The 23771-nt window shown below is 35.8% G+C and overlaps 1 protein-coding gene across 1 annotated transcript in view; it reads left to right on the plus strand.

Annotated features, from left to right (window-relative positions):
- Positions 1-15442, plus strand: part of pdgfrb (platelet-derived growth factor receptor, beta polypeptide) — a 35577-nt gene extending 20135 nt beyond the window's left edge. Inside the window, exons 6-23 of the mRNA XM_041223590.1 lie at positions 165-339; positions 1327-1516; positions 1781-1896; positions 2211-2334; positions 3154-3365; positions 3803-3897; positions 4218-4350; positions 5172-5276; positions 6886-6996; positions 7649-7802; positions 8198-8364; positions 8985-9103; positions 9792-9914; positions 10369-10480; positions 11483-11582; positions 12480-12585; positions 13360-13571; positions 13993-15442. Coding sequence (XP_041079524.1) covers positions 165-339; positions 1327-1516; positions 1781-1896; positions 2211-2334; positions 3154-3365; positions 3803-3897; positions 4218-4350; positions 5172-5276; positions 6886-6996; positions 7649-7802; positions 8198-8364; positions 8985-9103; positions 9792-9914; positions 10369-10480; positions 11483-11582; positions 12480-12585; positions 13360-13571; positions 13993-14128 — 2490 coding nt within the window. The 3' untranslated portion in view covers positions 14129-15442. The remainder of the gene's footprint in view (positions 1-164; positions 340-1326; positions 1517-1780; positions 1897-2210; positions 2335-3153; positions 3366-3802; positions 3898-4217; positions 4351-5171; positions 5277-6885; positions 6997-7648; positions 7803-8197; positions 8365-8984; positions 9104-9791; positions 9915-10368; positions 10481-11482; positions 11583-12479; positions 12586-13359; positions 13572-13992) is intronic.
- Positions 15443-23771: the final 8329 nt, after the last annotated feature.

The raw sequence follows: 23771 nt of genomic DNA on the forward strand, positions 1-23771 counted from the left end.
AAGCTGCATTTTATCTTTAAAACAAACATTCTTAAATTGAATCAAAGTTTTATGAATCAGGTCCAGCAGTGCACATTGTCCCTGCATTTACCCTAGATTGTCAATCTGGTGAACATTTTTGGTCATTTTTCTTTAAAGCAAGCCTTCTCCATCCCCTCCATTAGGCAGGCAAAACTATTGAGCCAATAACAGATGTGACAGCTGGCCTGGAGTGGAGCCTGCGCTCCATCCTCAACATTTCCAACGCCACTCTGGAAGATTCAGGCCTGTATTACTGCAACGTCACAGAGAATGTCGGGGAACAGGAGGCTTATGATCATATCAATATCACAGTTCTTGGTAGGTTGCCTAATCAAGGAACGGAGAGTCCCTTTGAGTGTTTTGATATTAAGACTTGTGACACTGGTTAAATATACCTTATAAATAGTGACTAATGCATCTATAAATAATGAAAACATGCAAAAACTGATTTCAAAATGATTTATACATGGCTGAAGAATGTGTGCTTGTAGCCATGTTGTATTTGAGGGATATCATACCCAGTTTAACCCTAACCATTTTCCTACTCCTTCCTCCTCTTTCTCTTCTACCTTATCACCAATTTTAACACAATGAGATAGTGAACCTCTATATTGAGAGGCACCTTCACACTATATATATATATATATATATATATATATATATATATATATATATATATATATATATATATATATATATATATATATATATATACAAAAACATTATTGTAATTTGTGACGAAATTTGTCACAGTGTACACTATTATGACCTGTTCCTGTCAATTTTAATATATAAATTATTATTTTCAAAATAAACTGGTTCTGTTTTGGTATGCCTAATTCCATGCCAGGTTTTGTTCTAGTTAACCTTCAGATTCTGCTGACTGCTGCTTTTCTATGGAACTAAATTTGTTGTCTGATATTTAACAAATAGAAAATTGAGTCGCAGCCTCCGTGAGATAAACATACGTTTAATGAATAAAATCCTTATGTTGCTAGAATGTGCCCTGATGTTACACTGCTGGTCTAACATCGAGTACCAAAGAGTATAAAAAGTCACTTTTTTGGTGTGTGAACATATATATATATATATTATATAATAGGTATATATATATAATATATATTATATATAATATATATATATATATATATATAGCGTATGTGAATGGCAACCGTGTTCTGTGTGACAGGAAAACTGTGTGTATTTTGGATCTGTTTTGAAGCAGCACCGATGTGTGTGTTATTGCAGAGTAAGGGATCTCTTTTTAATGGAAATACTTACCTGTCTCTCTATGTGTTTTCACAGAGCAGGGGTTTGTCAGGCTAATCTCAGACCTCAACAGGAATCTGTCTGCCAAACTCCATGAGAGCTTCGATGTCAGTGTGGTGATAGAGGCATACCCCAAGCCTTCAGTGCACTGGCTGAAGGACAATAGCATAGTAATGGAGAGCAGCGATGAAGTTTCCATAGAAACCACAGAGGAAGAAGAGACCAGGTAACAGTGTAGTTGATACTGTTGAGAATAGTGGCAAAATATGCCCTCGATACCTTCAAAAAGCTCCTTTTGAATTGTAAGGTAAAACTTAGAAGAAGGTAAGTAAAGTACATAGATATTTTGGCTAGTGCCTTCTTTGGTGTACTGGCAGAATGTATCCTTTGTAAAACATGCTATGATAATTCTTCTAGATGATGTGTATTCTTAATAATTAATAACACTACCAGCTAATGATAACTTCTTCCTCTATTTTCTTGTTTGAAGGTACCTCAGCACGTTGACACTGGTTCGAATTAAAACAGAACAGAGCGGGTTTTATACAATCAGAGTCTCTAATGATGATGAGATCCAGGAGTTGACCTTCGCTCTTAATGTCAATGGTAAGTGAACTGTATTTGGTAACAGGGACAATGCCAGGGTTTAATAGTGGTGAATAAATTGTTACCAAACCACCAGTCACTGTATGTCCCTTATACATCTATATGACTTTTATATAACCAGTACAATTTGCATATATAATATTCAATTAAAAATTGTATACCGCAATGCAGGCTGAGAATCGACATCTTGTTTTCAAAGGATAAAAACAGAAGCAGAGGTTCAATAAACGACAGTATCTGCACTACTACAAACCACACCACAAATACAAGTTCCTGTTGTGAATCTCAAGTTGTGCTTCTCCTTTCTCTTGTAGTGCCCCCCAGGATTGTGGAGCTTTCAGACCACCACCCCTCTGATAAGGGCCAGGCTGTGGTCTGTGTGGCCGAGGGGGCTCCTTCCCCTGAAATAAAGTGGTTCAGCTGCAGTCAGATGAAAAAGTGAGTCTCTGATGGGCCCTTAACACAGCTCGAAAGAATGCTTTACCGGACTTTTGAAACTTATTGTAAACCTTCACTTTCTCCACCAGAGGGTAGCGGAGAACCATTTTTAGGTGTTTTTAGAACTGACTACGCTTGTTAGGAACAAGGCTTTTATTTAAGTTTTATATGTGGGTGCATTTAATTCTAGACAATTGTCTATGAGGATTCATTCTGAGCTTTACAGTATACAGAATAATTGCAATATTAATTCACTTGGCAGTGCTAGTGTATATTAAAACAATTAGATATTTTTACACACCCCTCGTAGATAGTACTGCATATGTAACAAGCGAATCTTCGTTTTGGTCCACCATGCAAACACATCATACCAGAGCTTCTCAACCCTGGTCCTGGAGGCTGCTGTCCCTCCTGGCTTTTGCTATAACTATACACTAAATTGATTAATTGGACCAATTAATCTTCTAATAAGCACTTAATTGGTCCAATTAAGTAACTTAGGGTACAGTTGGAACAAAAACCAGGAGGGACAGCAGCCCACCAGGACCAGGGTTGAGTAGCCCTGCTGTATACTGTTTCATTAACTTTCACGTCATACAATTTATATCTTCCTGCCCCCTAAAGACAAGATGAGGCAGACTTGAATATAAGGCTGCTTGTAGGGGCACAGAGAGTAGGCGGTTCCATAACGAAAACTGCTAATTTGTACATCCATATTGTCAGTGTTACGGAGAGTGCTTCTAAGTTTCTGTCCAGTATGTACAAAAGACCTACAGTCTAACTTTCTCTTTTATGCAAACTTTTACTAAATGTCCACAGATGTAGCAACGGAACTGTTCTCTGGAACCCTCTAGCCACAGACCCAGATAATATCAGCATTCAGACCAATGTGAGCTTCAATGAGAGTCGGAAAGTTTACCTGGCAAGGAGCGCTATCGTCTTTCAGAATGTGCCGACGATGCTTTCCATCCGCTGTGAGGCCAGGAATGAACTTGGGAGAAAAACACAAGACGTCAAACTGGTTTCACACTGTAAGTATTGCTTTTGTTGGAATAAGTAGCACACAAAAGGGTTTGCTAAATACATTTCTAAACTGCTTCCTGTTGGCTCCAACTGTGTTTTTTTAGTTTTTTTTTTTTTTTTTTGCGTGTGTGTCAGACTGCTTATAAACTGAATGGACCACAATATGTTTTTAAAGTTAGAATACTCAGCAAGTTTCCTAGTTTGCTTTAAATAATAATACTATAACAAAAGCACTTACTAGATTTGAATGGCAGAGAGCCAATGTTCCGCTTAACTGCCCTTTAAGTGATTGGTGATATTCAACTGATAATGATGGAATATGACTGCTACGAGCTATGAGAGGTTATTCAGCCTCTTCATAGGGGTTATTCTTGTAATGGAATCATGTTTTGCTACACCAGTACACAGTAATTCTTATGTAGTCATTTATTTTTCTCTCTTGCAGTGCTAAACTCCCAGGTGGCAATAACAGCCACCATATTAGCCTTGCTAGTTATTGCTGTAATTGCATTTGTTGTGCTTATCATACTGTGGAGAAAGGTAAGATACAACATTCCTAAACATTTTAACCTTCCTTTATCCTAAGGAAAACAAGACACACTGTGTGTGTGTGTGTATATATATATATATATATATATATATATATATATATATGATATATGCTATAGATATATATATATATATACACAGATAACACCGTGGGCTCAATTCTTGATCAGAGACTGTGTTAATTGTGTTGTTAATTGTGTTGACTGAATATAGCAGTGTTATATCTTGTCTGATTGTTGCTGCGATTGGTTTCTTGAGCACTCACTTTACCATGTTGGTCACTAATAATTTCAGTGTTTGTCTGTATTCAGAAACCTCGCTATGAGATCCGTTGGAAGGTGATCGAGTCAGTCAGCTCCGACGGTCATGAGTACATTTACGTGGACCCCATGCATCTGCCCTATGACTCCAGCTGGGAATTCCCAAGAGACTGCTTGGTGTTGGGTAAGAGGGGAATACGATCACTACTGAGGCAATAGCTTACAAAGCCACAAGTTTCACCATTGAGGGAGGTAGTTCACTTTGGACATTGTGAGATTCCTTGCCAGAGTTACGTTGAGTAGAATAATATTTAACTGAATAAAGAGCCCAGACTCCTTGTGCAGTTTATTTACATCACATATTGCATTAGCCAGTTAACTTGCACAAGCCACAGAGTCAGTTACAGCAACCCACTGTGTTATGTTTAAAGAGGTTACCATCTCATATTTTTGTGCCAGCTGTGAAATACATTCAGATTGTATTATAACTTACTGTTATTGCTGCATAAACTAATTACCAGCAATAGGGCTTTACTAACTCCAGCCTCACAATGCATTGTTCTTCATTGGGACGTAATTTCAGATGTAAGTCTCCAACAATCACACATTTCTATGATTGGTTGTTTGCAATAAAAATACTTTTTAGTTGTGATTAGTGATCAGTGTTTCCTAGTGTAAACAGGAAAGTAAACAGGAAAGTGAATGAATTAGCCTTACCAAAAATGAATCACTAGCACGAAGTCGAAACTTGAATCTCAAATACTACCAAACCTGGAATTCAGCAGGCTGCATTAAAAAGTTTTTTGGATCAAATTTTTGTTATTTGAACTGTACAGACTACATTCCTTTAAATGAATTTATTATAAAGTCCAGGTATGTCTTGTTAGCAGTCCAATGTATTATGATAATGATCTTGTGATCAGTGTTTTTGCTGTATAAAGCATCACCTACATGTATCTATTTCTTTCTTGCCAGTGTATTTATTCTGAGTTCTTTTTGCCTCAGGTCGGACATTGGGTTCAGGAGCCTTTGGACGGGTTGTGGAAGCATCCGCCCATGGCCTCAGTCATTCCCAGTCAACCACTAAAGTGGCTGTGAAAATGCTCAAATGTAGGTTACCTATGATGCTCATGTAAGGTTTATGTATTACAGTAAACGTGGAAATAACTTGCTATAAGGATGAGACCAGGCCATCAAATATTATGTTTGCCATTTATTTGTTCCAAATACCCACATTACAGTCTATGAACGTTATTATTTAGATACAATATGTGCCGCTAGTATTAACAGAGATAGGCAATTGATCAGATTACCTGGGAGAGCCCGCAGACTGATTCATCGATGATCCACGATGATCCTGGAGGTATTAGAGGCATCTCTGTCTCTGTCACCTTGTCACAAAGACAGCTGTAGTGGGTGACGTCAGACCAGAAACAGGGAGAGACAGAGATGTGGAACAGACAGAGACGTGGAGTTTGGTGAAGCTGAGCACTTCATTGAGCTCAGCATTTAATAATTAAACAGAGCAGTAAATAAAAGGTTTGAAAGACAAACAAAACACAGGACACGGCATTTGAGGCCAAAATAAATAGACAAACAAAATGGATTAACACTAAACAAACAGCGGACGAACAGACAAACAAAACACGGTGAGTCAGAACAAACACACATGTATCGTTCTGGTCCTTCCAGCACGAAATAGCAATTATGTGCTTGAATTTAAGTTACTTTACTTTCTCCTCTCCACACCCATTCTCCACTCCCCGAACACACATCCCTGAGTGAGTGAAAACATGCTGCTCTTATACAGCTGTACCGAGTCTCGATTGCTAATCAATCATTCAATTGGAGTCTCGGTACAACTGCACATGAATTAATTAATGCAATTCCCTGTGCTCACATATTACTACATTTAACCTGTACATAAAGTGCTGTGCAATCCTCGTGCCTAAATAGAAATATACATTTTAAACACTGGTGCGCATACCCCATATTACATCCCGTGTACCAATGACTATACACCAATATTAACACACTACACGCAACATACAACAGAGAAATACACCCAGGGGCGGGGCAACATTGCCACACACCTCCATGCCCGGTATTCATATCACATGGACTTTGGACATACGTTACTTCAGTCTGTTTTTGTTATCTTACTTATTATCAGTAGAATTTAGCCTGGTTAATTGTTTGGCCAATTTCATTCCATACATTTCTGCACATGCTTTATCTCTTCAATCATTTTAAACCTACCAAATCACTTCCAGTAAACTGGTTTAACATTACCAATAATTTTTACTCTCGTATGATATTTTCAATACATTTTCATCTTACACATACATACTATATACCCTATATTCCTCTTAAACAAGCTTAATCAGGTTTCAGTGTGTCACAATGAAGCTTTCTTAAACTCTTTACTTTCCACATGTTCCAAAAAGTTAGGATGTCTAGACACCACTGCCAAACAATTGACCCTTTGTCACACTAGCATGTGTAATATTGTGCAATAATAGTCATAGAAATAAACAAATATTCAAATATAGCTGCATCCAAGCATCCCTACAAGAAGATATATAAAAACATTATGTGAGCAACAAGCACAGAAATGTAATGAGCTACAAGAGGGTATTTGGAACCCTTGGATTTGAACCAGCTCTTTCCTTTCAACACACTGCTCCATATCCATTTCTTCCTCCTTTGTGACTCACAGCCACAGCTAAGAGGAGCGAGACTCAGGCTCTGATGTCGGAGTTGAAGATCATGAGCCATTTGGGACCTCATCTTAACATCGTTAACCTGCTGGGAGCCTGCACCAAACGAGGTACAAACTGGGGTTCAAAGCACTTTAGTTTTTCTCCAGACAAGCATTAATAGGCAGAATGGCTTCCTCTTGTTCCTAACTTTTCTAATGCTCCTATCGTCTTATTTCTTAAATACAATTATAAGAGGATATTTTCGGTCTCCTTACTATCTCTAGTTGCTGATCTTGCAGTTCCCTGGCCTGCATAAGAGGGCATCTTTTATACATACACCAAGAAACAACCCTCACATACCATCTAACCAATAAAAGTGTATTTAATTATATGTGCCAGATAAAACCATACTGAAAAAAATCTATTTTAATAAAAGTAGATTAATACCAAAGGTCAATATAAGAGGATTGAGATAACTCATCACTGGGGGATTTCCTTATAAAAGTTTACTAGAGTAAAAACATGGCAAAGTGTAATAAAGCATAGTGGTAAAGCATAGGTAAGCATTATAAAGTCCAGCGAGATATGCTAAAGCATATTTAAAAACCTGGCAAATCGTGGTAATACATGGTAAATGCATAGTATAACCATGGGAAAAGCATGTGGAAACTGCAAAATTACCAGCAAATTTACTGTTGTAAACTTACTAAAGGCTCGTACAGCTTTTTTATTTGCATTGTGTAAGTTGTTTAACCTTTTTTTTTTTTTTTTACCTTTTAGGTCCTATCTTTCTTATAACGGAGTATTGTCGCCATGGAGACCTAGTAGACTACCTCCACAGAAACAAGCACACCTTTCTGCAGTACTACGCTGATAAAACCAAGAGAGACAGCGATATGTATGGAAACAACACCTCTGAAGGCCTGGGGAAAAGGTACCCTTGAGAAATTGTTTTGTCATCCACCATGCATCACCACAACACAACACATACAATGACATCCCATACCAAATGCTGGTCCCAATTAACACATTGGAAGATTAAATAGACTGCCACTTGTATCACATGTTCAAATATAAAATGGTATTAATTGTTAAAAGATTCTTTGAATGCTGTTTCTGTGGACTGGTTTAAGAGACAGAAAATATTATATCTGGACGAGGGATACTAAGCAAGTTAATTAAGTTAGAATCCCATTCAATTAGTAACAATTGAGAAAGCTGAAGCCAATAAAAATAATTATTTTAAAACACAGAAATGTATCAGAGTATGTGCTTTAGAAACAAGTTGTATTTTAGAAACAAGCAATGTTTGTTTGTTTTTGTTTCCAGTTATGTGACCCTATTCAGTGAGAGTGACGGTGGATACATGGACATGAGCAAAGATGACACTACTGAATATGTTCCCATGCTGGAACTGTCAGACAATATCAAGTATGCAGATATTGAGCCATCCGTGTATGAAACACCATACCAACAGGGCAGCTACCAAGGGCAAGGTAACAGACTGGAAAGGGGAAGGATTTCATTCTAACATTAAAGGCTTCTCAACCTTTGCTAACACAGGCTCAAATGATCGTATACTAATATAATAATCAACTATCATTCCAGAAAAGTTAGAAAAATACCACTGGGATATTGCTGCAATACCAGTGCAAAGCATATGGTTACCATCAATTGCAACACAACATATTTGAATTAAATATTCCACAGTGGCTCTGACAGCTGAGAACAGCACTGCAGATATGGTACCATGGCACTGCAATGGATTACCAGTATTTGTTGGTTCATCCTTGTGAAACCACCGATATGTCAGAATAGGAAAATGTGACCACATGGGGATTGTTCCTCTAACTTGACTAGACAAAAGAGTTTGCACCAGAGGTAGAACATAATCTATATAATCTATGTATAATCTATTATTACTGAGTTCAGGTTGGTCAATTCATGCTAGAAGGCATTCTGGCTGGAGCTGTACAGATTATGACTGAAATACAGGTGTTTGCCGACTTTGTTAGAATTACCCAGAACACTTGACAATAACTAAACATGACTGTGCTGTATCCATATCAGCTTGTTTTGAGTGTGTGGATAATGGTCCTACTTGTTCCCGCTGTAGCTCCAGAGAGAGTTGACCATGCCCTGGTGGTTAACGAGTCTCCAATTCTGAGCTACACAGACCTGGTGGGATTCAGTTACCAGGTAGCTAAAGGAATGGAGTTCCTGGCATCTAAAAATGTAAGTGCAGTCATAGGAGGGTACATCATTATGTATTGTTCTGCTGTCTGTTCACAGTCATTCCTTATGGAAAAAAACATATATTTTGAATATATGGTAGAAATGTATGAGCCTTATATTTTTCATATATAGAAATTGCCCCCTTTTTATATATTTAAAATATATTTTAGTCTGTAGTCCATATATTTATTTTATATGGATTACAAACTAATGAAAATATATGGTGCACCATATATTTTTAACATATAAAATAAATATTCGGATTACAGACTAAAATATATTTTAAATATTTCCCATATATTTTAAATACTGTATATAAAAAGGGGCAAATTTCTATATATGAAAAATATAAGGACCATACTTTTCTACCAAATATAAAAAATATGTTTTGTGTTTTGTTTTGTTTTTCCATAAGGGAGTTACAAAACTACTGCAAAAACACAATATAAGTAATTGACTTAAAGTTGTCAGAATAAGTAATTGTGTTTCTTTTTGTTGCTGATCTGAAAAAATCTAAAATTAAAAACTTAATTATTAATATTTACAATTGCTGGATAACGTTACAAGGATTCCATCTGCTGTATTATTGTGCAAGTGTGAATTCCCATTCAGAACCTCCTAGCACATTAAAGAGCAATCTCTTAGTGCTCAGCAATATGTTTTTTGTTTGTTATTTTTCAAACCGCAGTGTGTACATCGTGACCTAGCTGCGAGAAACGTCTTGATTTGTGAAGGAAAGCTGGTGAAGATCTGTGACTTCGGGCTTGCACGAGACATCATGCACGACTCCAACTACATATCCAAAGGCAGCGTGAGTTACGACTTCAAAAAAAACTGGGATCTTGGTGGCGGTGGGTTGCAGACAAATGGTGTTTCATAAGATCCTTAAGAAATGTTATGGGTTGTTTGGTTTGTGACACAAATTCATAACCTGCTTGCCACACAAAGGGACACAGACCATTTCAACCTTCTTAACTCTATTTTGTATTCACATTTTTAGTGCAAAAAAGCTGTCCCAAAATCATCTGATAAATTGTGATGGAACCTCAATTAATTTTGTTTTCTGACGCCCGTCATCTGGCACTAAATAAAGAACATCTAAAGGTCTAAAGTGAGCGCAATGCTAATACAATCCATATGAAAAAAGGGATAGCAATAAACCAGCAGCTGGTATGCTCATTTGCATGTATGCTTATGATGACTGTTTTCCTCAATGGCAATTAGTTTAAGAGCAGGTCACATATCTCAATATCACATCACCACAGACATTCCTGCCCCTGAAATGGATGGCGCCAGAGAGTATTTTCCACAACCTGTACACGACACTGAGTGACTCCTGGTCTTATGGCATTCTGCTGTGGGAGATCTTCACTATGGGTAGGTACCTAGTCTTAGTCAAGCACTACAATGACAATGGCTACCCCATGGACCCAGTCATGCTCTTTGTTCCAGACACACAACTGATACTCGATAGATGTTCTTTAAGCCAATACGCCCCAGCACACTGAAATACTATTATGACTATTAAGGAGGCTGTATTCTTTTTCTTTTTCAAATAGTGTTTTATACCATATACAGTAAGATGAGGAATATCTTGATCGGGCCTCTTTGTGTCAATCTTTGTACCTGTTTTAGTCACCACTAGATGGCATCTGTTTCAGTCCTCACATTTATTCCACTACATATCGCTCATTGTAGAAATCAGGCATCATTGAAATGTAACATAAAATGTGTAAATAAGGTGATTGCCTTCACAACATAAGAAGAATTAAATACTAGCAATGATGTTTTAAAGAATTTCTTCGTTTTCTTTGACCTTTTGACACAAGTCTCCTAGCTTTACAGAACACCCTAAAATGCTAAGCTCAATTTAAACTCTGCACCATTCAGGTAACCCCTCTTTTCTTCTAGGAGAATATCTCAAGTACACCACATGTGCTTGACAATCTCTTCATATTTTCTCAGCTGTGGTTTGCCAGCCCAAGTTTCTTTATTCCAGTTTGTTTCGGTTTCCTGCAATTCTTTCCCCTTTCTTGTAAACACAGTTTCACTCATGGTGCTAAAATGGCCCTTAACAATTGGAAGGATGATTAAAAGTTGTTGTCTTGTATACTCCAAATGTTCTTTTTCTGGTTTTCTTTGAATGAAAATTACATTATGTTGTTCATTAGACAATATACTTATATTAAGTTTTGTATAGATCACCTCTGAATTGATGATTAACTGTTTGAAGTTATGTATAGATTATTTGAAGAGCACCTGTCTTCAATGTAGTATATTACATATGAAATTGTCTTCAGTTCTAAAACTGTATATAGCTGTTACACTAATAAGATATGAATATCTTGATAACCACTACTGGATCACATTGCGATGCAGGAGGGACTCCCTACCCAAACCTTCCCATGAATGAACTGTTCTACAACGCTCTCAAGACAGGGTACAGGATGTCAAAGCCTACCCATGCCACTGACGAAATGTGAGTCTTTCACTCTACCTCACTTTTTTTCTTCCTTTCTCCACTTTTTTCATTTTCTTATTTTCCTTTTTCATTTCCTTTATTCTGTCTGTTTCTTTGCCATCTACCTCAAATCTGTCTGAGAGAGGTTCCAAGAGCATTCTTAATATCAGTCACACAATCATAGAAAGAGGAACCATGCAGTTAATTATTTAAACTGCTGAGAACCACTAATAACCTTGGATAAATCTGCCAGAGAGAGCCTCTGGCAGATGGAGTGGAAGGAACTTGGGGATAGATCTATAGAATAGAGCGGCATAGGTATTCTACTAGTGGAAGAGATGGCATCTGGAGGCTCCCATCGCTGATTGTCCTGGAGATGCCTAAACAGACTTTGAGTGCAGGTTGGGAGATGTAAATTCCTAATGAAAACCTGGGGATTGTGTGAGACAGGGGAGTGTGTTTGCAGAGCCTTACAGAAAACTGCTTTGCTGGCCATTGGCTCCCCAGTGTGCCACAACAGATTTGGCTTCCCTTACGCCTAGGGCAGTATCATGCAAATAATTCTAGGAATTATCCATCTAGTTTGTCCCAGAGACTCGATGAAGAAGAATGTACAGTTTCATTAGTAATGAAGTGTAGAGCGTCAGTGTTTTTAAGGTGTGTTTTTAGGCTTTTTTTGGGGGGAGGGGGGGGGGTTCTTCTCTGTTCTCCTCATGGTGTATATTGATTGTTATATACTCATGGCTTATATTGGTGTATATTGAGATTATTAGTTGTCAGGTCATTGATCTACAAAAGAACAATCATTTCCTAGTAAAACCACATTCAACTCAATGTGTCTTTAATTTGACACGCGTATACAGTATCACAGTTGCTAGCTAATCTTGCTATTATTTATTTTTTTATTTTTTTTAGTTATGAGATTATGCAGAAATGCTGGAATGAAAAGTATGAGAAAAGGCCAGAGTTTAGTGACCTGGTTCATGCAGTTGGAAACTTGCTTGCTGACAGCTACACAAAGGTAGGTTGGATCATCTTGACTTTCCTTTTGGACAGTATTAGATTTTCTACTTGTTAGTTATTATATTAAACGACCCCTTTATTTTCTCTTCGGCTGTCAGATCTTTAGCATGAGCCATAAGAAGTGACTCTTGCTAAAGATTTGATAGCTCTACTGGCTTATCTGTCATGTGTATCAAATGACATTTACCACCATCTACAGAATCCTTTAGTGCTTATCTTAACAAGTTCCCATCAGTGTTTTCCAACTGTACAAGAAAAGCACAGAGTGTGGGCATGACCAAGGAAGGTTCCCTAGCAACGAATGAGGTTGCTGATTTGCAGAGGCTTTGTCCCTTGCCCCTGGAAACTTACTTTAGGCTAAATTAAATCAGTGAAAAGAGGCTGACAAAACATGAAAATACAAAGTGCTGTATAAACTGTGAAAATAAAGATGCCATGTGGAATTACAACATGGATGCAGACAGTAGAGGACACGTAGGCAAATAACCTGTGTAATGTAAGATGTGTAATGCTATTGAGAGGAAATAATGTACCTATTTGTATTATACATGTATAATTCCAGCTCAGGGTTGTGGTTGATGTCACATGCGCCATGTCATATAAGTGTTCCTGGATAGATGAGTGCATGCAAAGGAAGAGCTGTGTAATTCATGCCCCATATTGTGGGAATATGTCTGAAAAATGCCTATTGATTACCTTTGGTTGACTTCCATTGTAATGATCTTATGGAAAAACAGAGATGTTCATCCAAAATGTTTTTTGTGCCATGCAGAGATATAACCAGGTGAATGAGGAATTCTTTAAAAGTGACCACCCTGCAGTTGTACGCACAAAGCCAAGGATGTCAGGGAATACGATTGCAGAGGTGAGGCGGGATACTGACAACGAACCAAGCCCTGCTAATGAATACATCATCCCCATACCAGACCCCAAACCAGAGGAAGAGGAAGAGGTCAACGATATGAAGACTGAGAAAAAAACAAGGTAATGCACATCATTTTCTTAGCCTAAAGCAGATTCTCCTAGCCCAGTGAAGTGAATCTGTCCCTCCAACCTTTTATACAATCCATGCAGCTTTTACGGTTCACCACCTAATAATCATTTGCAATCAAAACTTTAGTTGTTTGATTTGTCGTGAATCTCCTGTAGCACATGTATCTCATGGAGGTATGCCACTCCGAAATAAAATTGAGTTGTAATAAGGAAGGGGAGAATATGCAGTCATGGGAAAGAATCCAAACTCTGTTCCAAAATAGTTTGGTTCAAAGGTTTTTCCACCACTGAATCTCGCTTTTACAAAATGTTAAATTAAAAATGCAGACAGATTTCTTTTTTTTTTACGTTATGACACTTTAACACTTAGACTTCATCAGTTGTAACAAAAGGCTACCTTTTCTTTCCCAAGCTTGCAAGCAACTGAAGAACAAGATTCAGGTACTGATTCCATAGAGATGCCACATGCAGAGCCAGAGGAATCAGGAACAGGTTCAGGCCCAGAGCTAGATACATCTGAGCCGGAAGTGGAGGACAGCTTTCTGTAACCTGGTTGTGGTTCTTCAGGGACACTCGAGTAAACCTGACCAAAGAAACCTTAACAAGGCTATGACAGGTTCACAGCCAGTGTGATTTAAAGTGGGAGTACGGAGCCAGTATCAACTTGAGGCTGAAGCTGACAACCTGGTTTCAAAACTCTTACCTCATGTTTTTATTCTTTAGCAAGCAGGGTCACCACAAGAAGGGACACATCTGCTGTACTTCATTTAGTAGCATCATCAAATATATCATAGTATATACAGTAATTACTATATAAACACTACAATCTACATGGTGGCAATGTTTTGTGGAGAAATAGTCTACTGCTACTGTAGAATCTGGTGGTGCTACTGGTGATTTTTATTGACTGCCTTATTAATCACTAAACACAACAAAAATACTGTACAAAATAAACTCCACTCATCCGGTTCAGAGTAGCTGATTGATCTCAGACCTTTGTCAAGTGATTCTGCCTCAACAACATGACAAGGTAGCCCATTCCATACCATGTCCACTCTGTGGAAAGATCAGATTGGACAGTTAGATGTACTTACAATGACATGTTTCCCACAAATAAACAACCTCAGAAATAGATTACACAATGCACATATACTGCACGTAAGGATGAATGTGTCTGTACATTCATTCAGCAGTATTCCGTATTGTGTTAAGTTTTGAACATTGTGGAAATTAGTGATGCTGGCTTGTCATTGCAATATGTATTAAAAAGGATTCCCACTAATTAAAGTAAGACTGATGCTCATAGCACTCAACATCACTGACCCAGCTAGCTGAGAGTTTTGTTTCCAGGTTTTTTTTTTTTGTTATTTTTTTCTCAAAGCATTTCAAACACAAACAAGCTTCACTTTAAATCACACCAAAGTATTTTTCTTAATAACAAATATGAATCTTGTGCAATAAATTCAAAACATTCCTTTTGATTGTATAGTTAAATGGTACGTTTATGGTTCAACAGTATGTTTTATAAAATATATATGGTTTATGGTACCTGAAATATGTAAGTTATACTTGAGGGTACGAAATGAACAAAAATTTCAGCAGGGATATCATCTCTGCTAAATAAATCTAGTATGCCACTTAAGCCATATAGAATTGAAGGATATTGGATTTAGACTTCATCCCCCACATTGGGAAACAAAATGGTTTGTGAGTTGTGATGTACAGTTATGGCCACAAGTTTTGCATCATCCTATAGAAATAACCAATTTAGATTCATAAAGTGGAATTAAACTTGCTGAATAATGTTACGTTTACATATTGAATTACATACCGCTTTGTAGTTTTCCATATACATAAAAAAAATTTGACATTTGGCGTTTCAAAATCTAATATTAAATACTATACCACTATTATGGCTTCCGGTACACTTTTGTGATATCATTTTGTAGTTTCTTTGATTACATGATGTTAACACACACACACACACACACACACACACACACACACACACACACACACACACACACACACACACACACACACACACACATATATATATATATATATATATATATATATATATATATATATATATATATATATATATATATTTTTTTTTTTTTTGTCTCAATCCTAAAATTGTAGGTGAAACAAAACATTTGGCCACATCTGTACTTAAAAAAAAATTGAAGTTATGAACTATCATTTGGCAGTTAGATTTGAGTTGCTTATTTTTTTTTTTTCTAAAACCTAGCCTACTGTTATATTCTATAGCCTGTTCAACAAAAATGGAGCCGCACATGTGCTCCGACATGAATAGACCTCAGACCTGTCCCTCTTAAGTAGCTATGCATAAGAAAAGGGGTTTCTACTAACAAGATTTCCTAATGTAGCATTTTTTAAAAGTGAAATGTTTGCATTGTACAATGTTATATCACTGCCAAATGTTCTTGTATTGCCAAGATTCACTCATCTTGTTAATTTAGTATATAAGAGTATACCCTGGAGCAGTGCCAGCACACCAGAGTGAGATTTTATTAAGCTGTATTTCATTTTTTTTTTAGATACACTAGTTTATATTATATAAAAAAAGGGAATACTTTTCTTATGAAATCCAAGCCTCATATCAACCAGAAAAATCACAAAATCTGGACTATATACATTTTGCAACTTCATAATACCATTCATATTATCAAACATATAAAGTATATTATATCAGAAATATAGCAAAAAAAAAACAAAACACATAACATTTTGTAGCAATGTCGCACTTGAATTCTTCTTTTCCAAGGAAAGTAAGCAATATTTTTTTTTTCCTATTTAGAATATTGTTTTGCTTGTTTGTTTGATTTTTATAATATATACTACAATATGGCTCAGTAAAAATATCAAAGCACTGTGCTTAGTATTTTCATAATGTGGTATCAGTAAAATGTTTTTTTTTTAGATAAGATACTGTTAAGAGCAAACTAACAGGCCAACATTCTTTAAACATTCATGACCATTCTGTGCACATTATACAACTCTGAAGTTATATTTCAACATTCCTGCATACAACATATTTATTTCTTGAAACTTCTTTCACATTACCACATATCCTCCAGTCAGTAAAATTAAGTTTTACAAGAACCAAACTAGCAAGTCATATAATTCAAGGTACCTTCTTTGTTTTCAATGTATTACCTTTAACGTCGGAATTTCTCCACCCAAAAAATAGGAGTTCATTCACTGGAGTAAGCATATAGCAAATATAGGCCTTTAGATTTTAGAAATAGTGGGTGCAAATTTAGCACTGGGGTAGTGGGCTGTTCAGGGTTAACACATACATACATACAGTATACATGTGAAGGGAAGTTTCTCATAACATTTCTAGTGACTGAAAGGAAGGTAACCAATGACTCTGTTGTACAGTATTCAGAACTGATCACCACAGCTCACTTTATCTCTGTGTTTAAAAGCTTAACTGATTGTTCAGAAAGGGCAGTGACATCCCATTGACTCACATGGGTGTGTTGCCACAGGGATGAAAAATATACTGCCAGTCAGGCAAACAATACATGCATACAAGTGTTAGCCTTTTCTATTCTGTTAAATGTTACATGCTGGTGCTGTTTATCTTTCCATGTATACTTCTGTAGTGTTTCTATCCAAGTTGTTTTTACAGTATTATAAATCATTCCAGGTATTTTACAGTGCCTGTGAATCGGTTGCAAACTGTCGATTCGTTCAAATACTCCGGGATCATCCAAGCTTCCAGCATCTACACATAAATCTAATCCTGACCTTCAATCACAATTTTAGGCTAGATTTGGCATTAGATTGCAAATTCGTTATTCGGTCCCACAGTGGGAGGATTGGAATATCATTGGGTCACACTTTATTTTAAGTGGCAATTTTTATGTTTCTTAACAGTTAACAACTAGCCTACTAACGTGTTGTAGTCAACAGTGTTGTTCATGTTGCTTATAAGAATATATATATATATATATATATATATATATATATATATATATATATAATATATAATATTATATATATATATATATATATAAACCTATTTATAAACTAATAAACCTATTTATAAACTAATAAACATTTCCAAAATGTTGAAAAGTTTTAGCTGCCTTTTTATTAGATCATAAATAGGTTACTGTATATTAACTATCGGAAACTTACATTTGCTCATTAAAATAAAGCCTGGTAGTAAAATAATAAAAACTGTACAACAGATGCTATTCAGTGTGGATATTCCCTTTAGTACAAATCAACAGCCTGCAGACACAGCACGCAGTGCAGACAAATAATCTACAATACCATGATTGTACACTCTGTGGTACCAAAAATTTGGAAACAGCTTTACATGTATTTTAAAATGTAGTAAAACATAACATTTTTTTAATTCTCTTTATAACATAAAGTACATTACAAATAAAGTTTTGGGTTTTTTTTTTTTTCAAACTTGGTTCGGTACTATTATTTAATGTTTCATATGGAAGATGCATGAATGTTTTTTCAATGTAACGTTTCCATTTAATGAGTGCCAAAAGAGAACCAAATCATTCTCAGTACAATACAAAGGGGACCAGTAATAATGATAACAAAGCTAATACGAGGTAAGAGCATGGATATTACATGTGCAGTCAAATTAGATGTTACTTTAATTTGTGCAAATCGAATGCACTTTGTGTACTTAAGTGTTTTTTATTTTTTTTTTCCCCCAACAGGGGCCACTGTTCTACATGCAAGACTCTGTTTATACTTTTATGGAATAGTCAGATCTGTTGCAATGCTCGGCATTGGAAACATAAAATGCTTTAACGTTTTTAAGTATTGTGGATTTTTCAGTTTTAATTTTGAGCTCTCCGTGTTTATTTAGGTTCCTTCTCCTTCTCTGCTTTCATTCAGAATGGAGCGAGGTAGTCCAGAAACTTATATCACTGTCAGAGGAGGAGGGTGTGGAAGACAAAACAACCCATTCAGATGTATGGAGCAGTGCAAGGGTCAAAATTAAATAGTTCATCTGTTAATTAATTTCTCAATTCTTAAGTTAATTCGTTAATTAATTTGTCAATTCATAGGTTAATTCATACATTTATAAATTAATTTCTAAATTAATTTGTCAATTCTTACATTAAATCATAAATTAGCTGTTTAGAGTCTGTGTTTGAACTGTCAATCGCACGAGGGGGGCCTACAAGCGATAGTGCTGTCAAAGGTTGTTTAATGCCTTGTGTTCCAATGGTGTGTAATTACAGAAACGTGCAGCTGAAGGTCATTAGCACATGTGGCATCAACTGGATTTAAATAAGGTAAGTAATAGGCCTATATTAATTTGTAAACCAATCGCATGCACATATATACCCCCGGGCTGTAACAGACCGGTATAGTTAGTACAAACTTATTTTAATAGCTGATATATATATATATATATATATATATATATATATATATATATATATAATATATATATATATATATATATATATATATATATATAGATATTTACTATATTTACTTATATTTACTTATGTAAATTATGCCGAATATATGTGTACGTAGGTAACGAGGAGTCCCGTCAGCTTATCAGTTTATTGTGTGACATAGCATTTTGAGATTGCTGCGTTTCAGTTTTTTTGTTTGTTTGTTTGGTTACATTCCATTGCTTGTGTTTACACGCAGCTTAATTGGCCAATAATGAATTTGTTTTTGTTGCATATAAGTGTACTTTCATAACACTGAGGTGGGATCAATGTGTCATTGACATTATTGTGATGAAAGTTCAAATGTCAAATGAAATTGAAAGTTCAATTAGCAAACAGCTTATTAACAATTTAATGCAAGAATTGACAAATTAACTTACACATTAATTTATAAATGCAATAATTATTTTATACATTTAAGAATTAACTTTTGAATTAAATATTTAATTTGGACCCTTATAATGCTCTATATGGATGACCAAGACTTTAGCTGAAAGGTCAAGTAATGTCAAAAATTTTGGCCTTTGTGCATTTGGAGACTTCTCTTGAAAAATAAAAACATCAGTTGTCAAGAGTAATCTGTCTTTAAAAAATAAAAATACAAACAGACAAGCTTTTTTTTGTGTGTGTATATGTAAATATGATGATGTCAACACAAATATATAATTGCACAATTCAAAGAGCCAGACTGATATTTATACACACTACCCTGTGAGAATTGAAAGAAAAACTACAACAAATATATATGGAAAGTGTCTTTATATTAGTACAGTAAGTGCCAACACTGTATGATTTCATTAGAAATCAGAAAAAAGTAGACAGTAAAAAAAAAAAAAAGACTAATTTTGAAGCTCTTTAAATGTTACTATAGAGGATTCCTGCTACTGTATGGATTAGAGTTTACTTGAAAGTTATATGGTCTCCAGAAACTCAACCCACACCTGATTCTATAGTGTTAATCAAGCTACTGTCTGCATGGTCAACGTATCACCATTCAGCTATGTGCTTTGTGGTAATTTTTTTCCCAATCAATTGTGATGTACACTAAATACAGTTTGTATTCAAATTCGTCCCCCCATCCTTCTTTGTGGAACAACTACAGTACAAGGTACTCTCTCGCTCTATATATATATATATATATATATATATATATATATATATATATATATATATATATATATATATATATCCAATCCCAATGTAGTTAACTGCTTTAGGACCTGGGTGAAGGTTTAATTGGTGCAAATAAACAATTAAGAACATAGCTGGACCAAAGACCTTGTCAGGTAGGGCCAGCATTGCCATCTTTGTAAACAGAAAAAAAAGTAGACATGTACATTTAATGGAAGCCTCACATTATGTCATCAGTGGTTGTGAAATACAAAATGGCATAGGAAGGATACAGAGCGAATTAAAAGCTCCACAAACAGGAGCGAGACCACTGTTACAGGTGCAATCCCCTGTGCAGTAAATGGTTGAACATGAATGCAAAGGGAAACGCTGCTAATATGGTGCAATGAACGAACAGTTCAGGGAAATAAATAACATCATCACCAATCATGCAGCAACAAATAAATAATTAACAAGTAAAAAAGAACTTGAAGCTATCCAGGTTTATTGAAAAGTACTGTGCTATAAATGAAGGCCCTGAATGAGGAAATTTACAGGGTGATTCATGCAACATTGTTGGACACCCCTAATACTAGTCTTATAGAATGTGTATTTAATCCCCTGAAAGTGACATTGTGGTCTATTTGAATTGACTAAACCATAGTAGAACTAAATACAGCCATCCGACATTTTTTTAAGTATGATTTTTTTGTGGGCCTTATTCATGTATATACAACTATGACCAAATGTTTTCCATCACCTAGAATTTTAGGATTGGGGCATAATAAAAAAAAAAAATTAAAAATACATATTTAACTATTTTATTTAACCTCATGTAATCAAAGAAACTACAAAATGACATTGCAAAAGTTTACCGGAAGCCATAATAGTAGTACAGTATTTTATGTTAGATTTCGAAATGTCAGTTTTCTGTTAAGTATATGAAAGAAAACAAAGCAGCATGTAATTCAATATGTTAATGTTAATGGAATATTATTTAGCAGGTTTCTCTACAAGCTTGAGCTTTTTATGAGTCATATGCAATCGACAAACCACGCAGAGTACATTTGTTAAGCTTAGCTGCATCAATTTCTTTGACTAGCTCCAAATACACTGTGCAGTTATAAGTGTATGCCATTGTGAACAAACTGGCTGTGGGGTGACATCAGGCCAGAAAAGGGTACACACGCAGACAAGCAGTACTGACGAGTCAAAACTGAGATGTTGCTGTACAAAACAGAATAAATAGACAAACAAAATGAACAAACACTAACAAACAAGGCACAAACACTAAACGCAAACAAGTACAGTGCTGGTGCTTCCAGCACTCGTAGCAATTAATTATTAGTACCTTTTTATTTTATTCTCCTCACTCTCTTCCGTTCTTTTCGCTCTGAACACACAACCCAGAGTGAGTAAAATGTGCAACTATATAGAGAATTGTCGAATGACGTTTCAAGTCGACTGATTCTTATCGCGTGTCTTGAGCTGGTGGGCAGGCAAGCCGTATCACTGATTCACTTAAATAGGTTTCAGACCTTAAAATAGTTTAGTTTGCTTTTATGAAAAAAATGGTGAACACTTGTGCAGTTATTGGCTGTTGCAGTAGCACGGACGAGACAACTTTTAATTTTATAGGTTGCCAAGGGTTATACAATTGCAGGGAGAAAAAAGTAAAAGACATAACACAACAAAGACTAGGCAATGGCTAGCTAATATATCAAAGACATGAAGGAGTGTAGCTGTCCCCAAGAGTATGTTCATGACAGTTCATTTTAGGTTTGTTACTTTTACCACATTACTGAATAGTAGTTAATAGTAGTTATTTGAAATGCCCTCTTCCAGAAATATTCTATTATTCATTATATTCTTATATTTAACTGGAATATATATATATATATATATATATATATATATATATATATGGTGTAATATATTGAGATGAATTGACTATATACTAATATATAATATATATCATATATTTTAAAATATAAATCTCAAATTTAAATATCTCAATATAGTATTTTTTTTTATTTTTATAAAGCTCAATATATTAATACTTATGTTTGATTTTTGTAACACACAGAATGCAGTGTTATCGCAAAGGATTAGAAAAGAGATCATTCCTGTATTTATATATAGTGTAGCGTGCACAGGGAAGGCAGCAGCAGGGCTGGTAGGTGACGTAATCGCATACAGAGACATATGCCTGATATATGCTCCTTGCAAAGGAGCCGGCTCTTTTGTACAGCGGTATCGGAGTTATGCTTTATTGAGAGAGGTCCCAGGTTCGTGCCCGTCCTATGCCTGTGTGTGGATTGCCTCGCCCTGTGTGATGTGCCTGCCTGTGGGAACCGAGATCGCTACATTGGTGTCAGAAGTGGACGCAGTTGGTGTCAGAAGTTCATACATTGGTATCAGATGTTCACAAATGAGCCCACTAACATGGCTGCCGTCTCTGTTAAGAACGGGTGCTGGGTGATTTATGAAATCTTCGAAAATGATCCATATACTGTTGTGCCAGGATTCAATTACTAATTCATTATTCACTTGAATCCCAGCACACGAACTAATTTGTGCAACCCCGTGCTCACATACTATTAAATACTTTAAATACACGTGAAGTGCAATCTCTATGCCTAAATACAACTATATATTTTAAATCACTCATGCTACACAGACCAATTTATATCCCGTGCACCAATACATATACACCAACATTAACACAAAATATACACACTGCCACAGCCATATATTACAGAACAGTCTGCCTCAGCTATTCTAACAGAATCCTTAGCAAAGAAGAGACAGGAACCTTATGATCAGACAACGGACTCCCAAACAAGAAGGACCTGCTATTTTAAGGTAAGTCTCAGTTTCATTTTTGTCCATTTTTCATTACAAAAAACAACAGTTGTTTTGGTGCTGGACTAATTTACTTTCTATTATACAGCAAGCATTGAGGGATCTAGCATCAAATACGTTTTTCAGCCCATTTGTGTTTTACAGGATATCCTTTCGTAATCGATGTTGTATTCACTCAAACCCACTAAAGATCAAATCACTTCTTTTCAAAGTATGATTAGAAGCAACACAAACTACACATTTTAGATATATGCATCGTTCCCATAATTAACACTTGATATGAAGATTGAAAATGAAACTTGGCACAAGCAGGATTCAAACCAATTTACTAAAGTCTTTAAAAAAAGTTTTTTCAGACTTCAGCAATTACCAAAAGTTGACTAAGAAACTACAAGTAGCATCAACAATAGTTCAGTTTTAGACAAACAATTTCAGCTCTTCATTTTTAACTATAGTTCATTTTCAATTTAAAATGACAGTTTTGGCAGCATGTCAGGTCAGCCAGGAGATACACACAGGAAATTCTGTTCATCATCTGGTGGCAAACTTTCATTAAAAACAAGATACTGGTCCTTTAGCTGGGCCAGATTTTTTTACTCAAGCTCTCACAAACATATCACAGTGCACAAGCCCATGCCTTCCTTGAGTCCTGCAGTGTGAATGGTAGATTAACCATTCCCTTTATATACAGGTGGCAATCAATTAACCAGTTTCATTTTCAGTTCCCATGCCACAG

Source organism: Polyodon spathula, chromosome 22 (assembly GCF_017654505.1).
Source record: "Polyodon spathula isolate WHYD16114869_AA chromosome 22, ASM1765450v1, whole genome shotgun sequence".
NCBI classification, from domain to species: Eukaryota; Metazoa; Chordata; class Actinopteri; order Acipenseriformes; family Polyodontidae; genus Polyodon; species Polyodon spathula.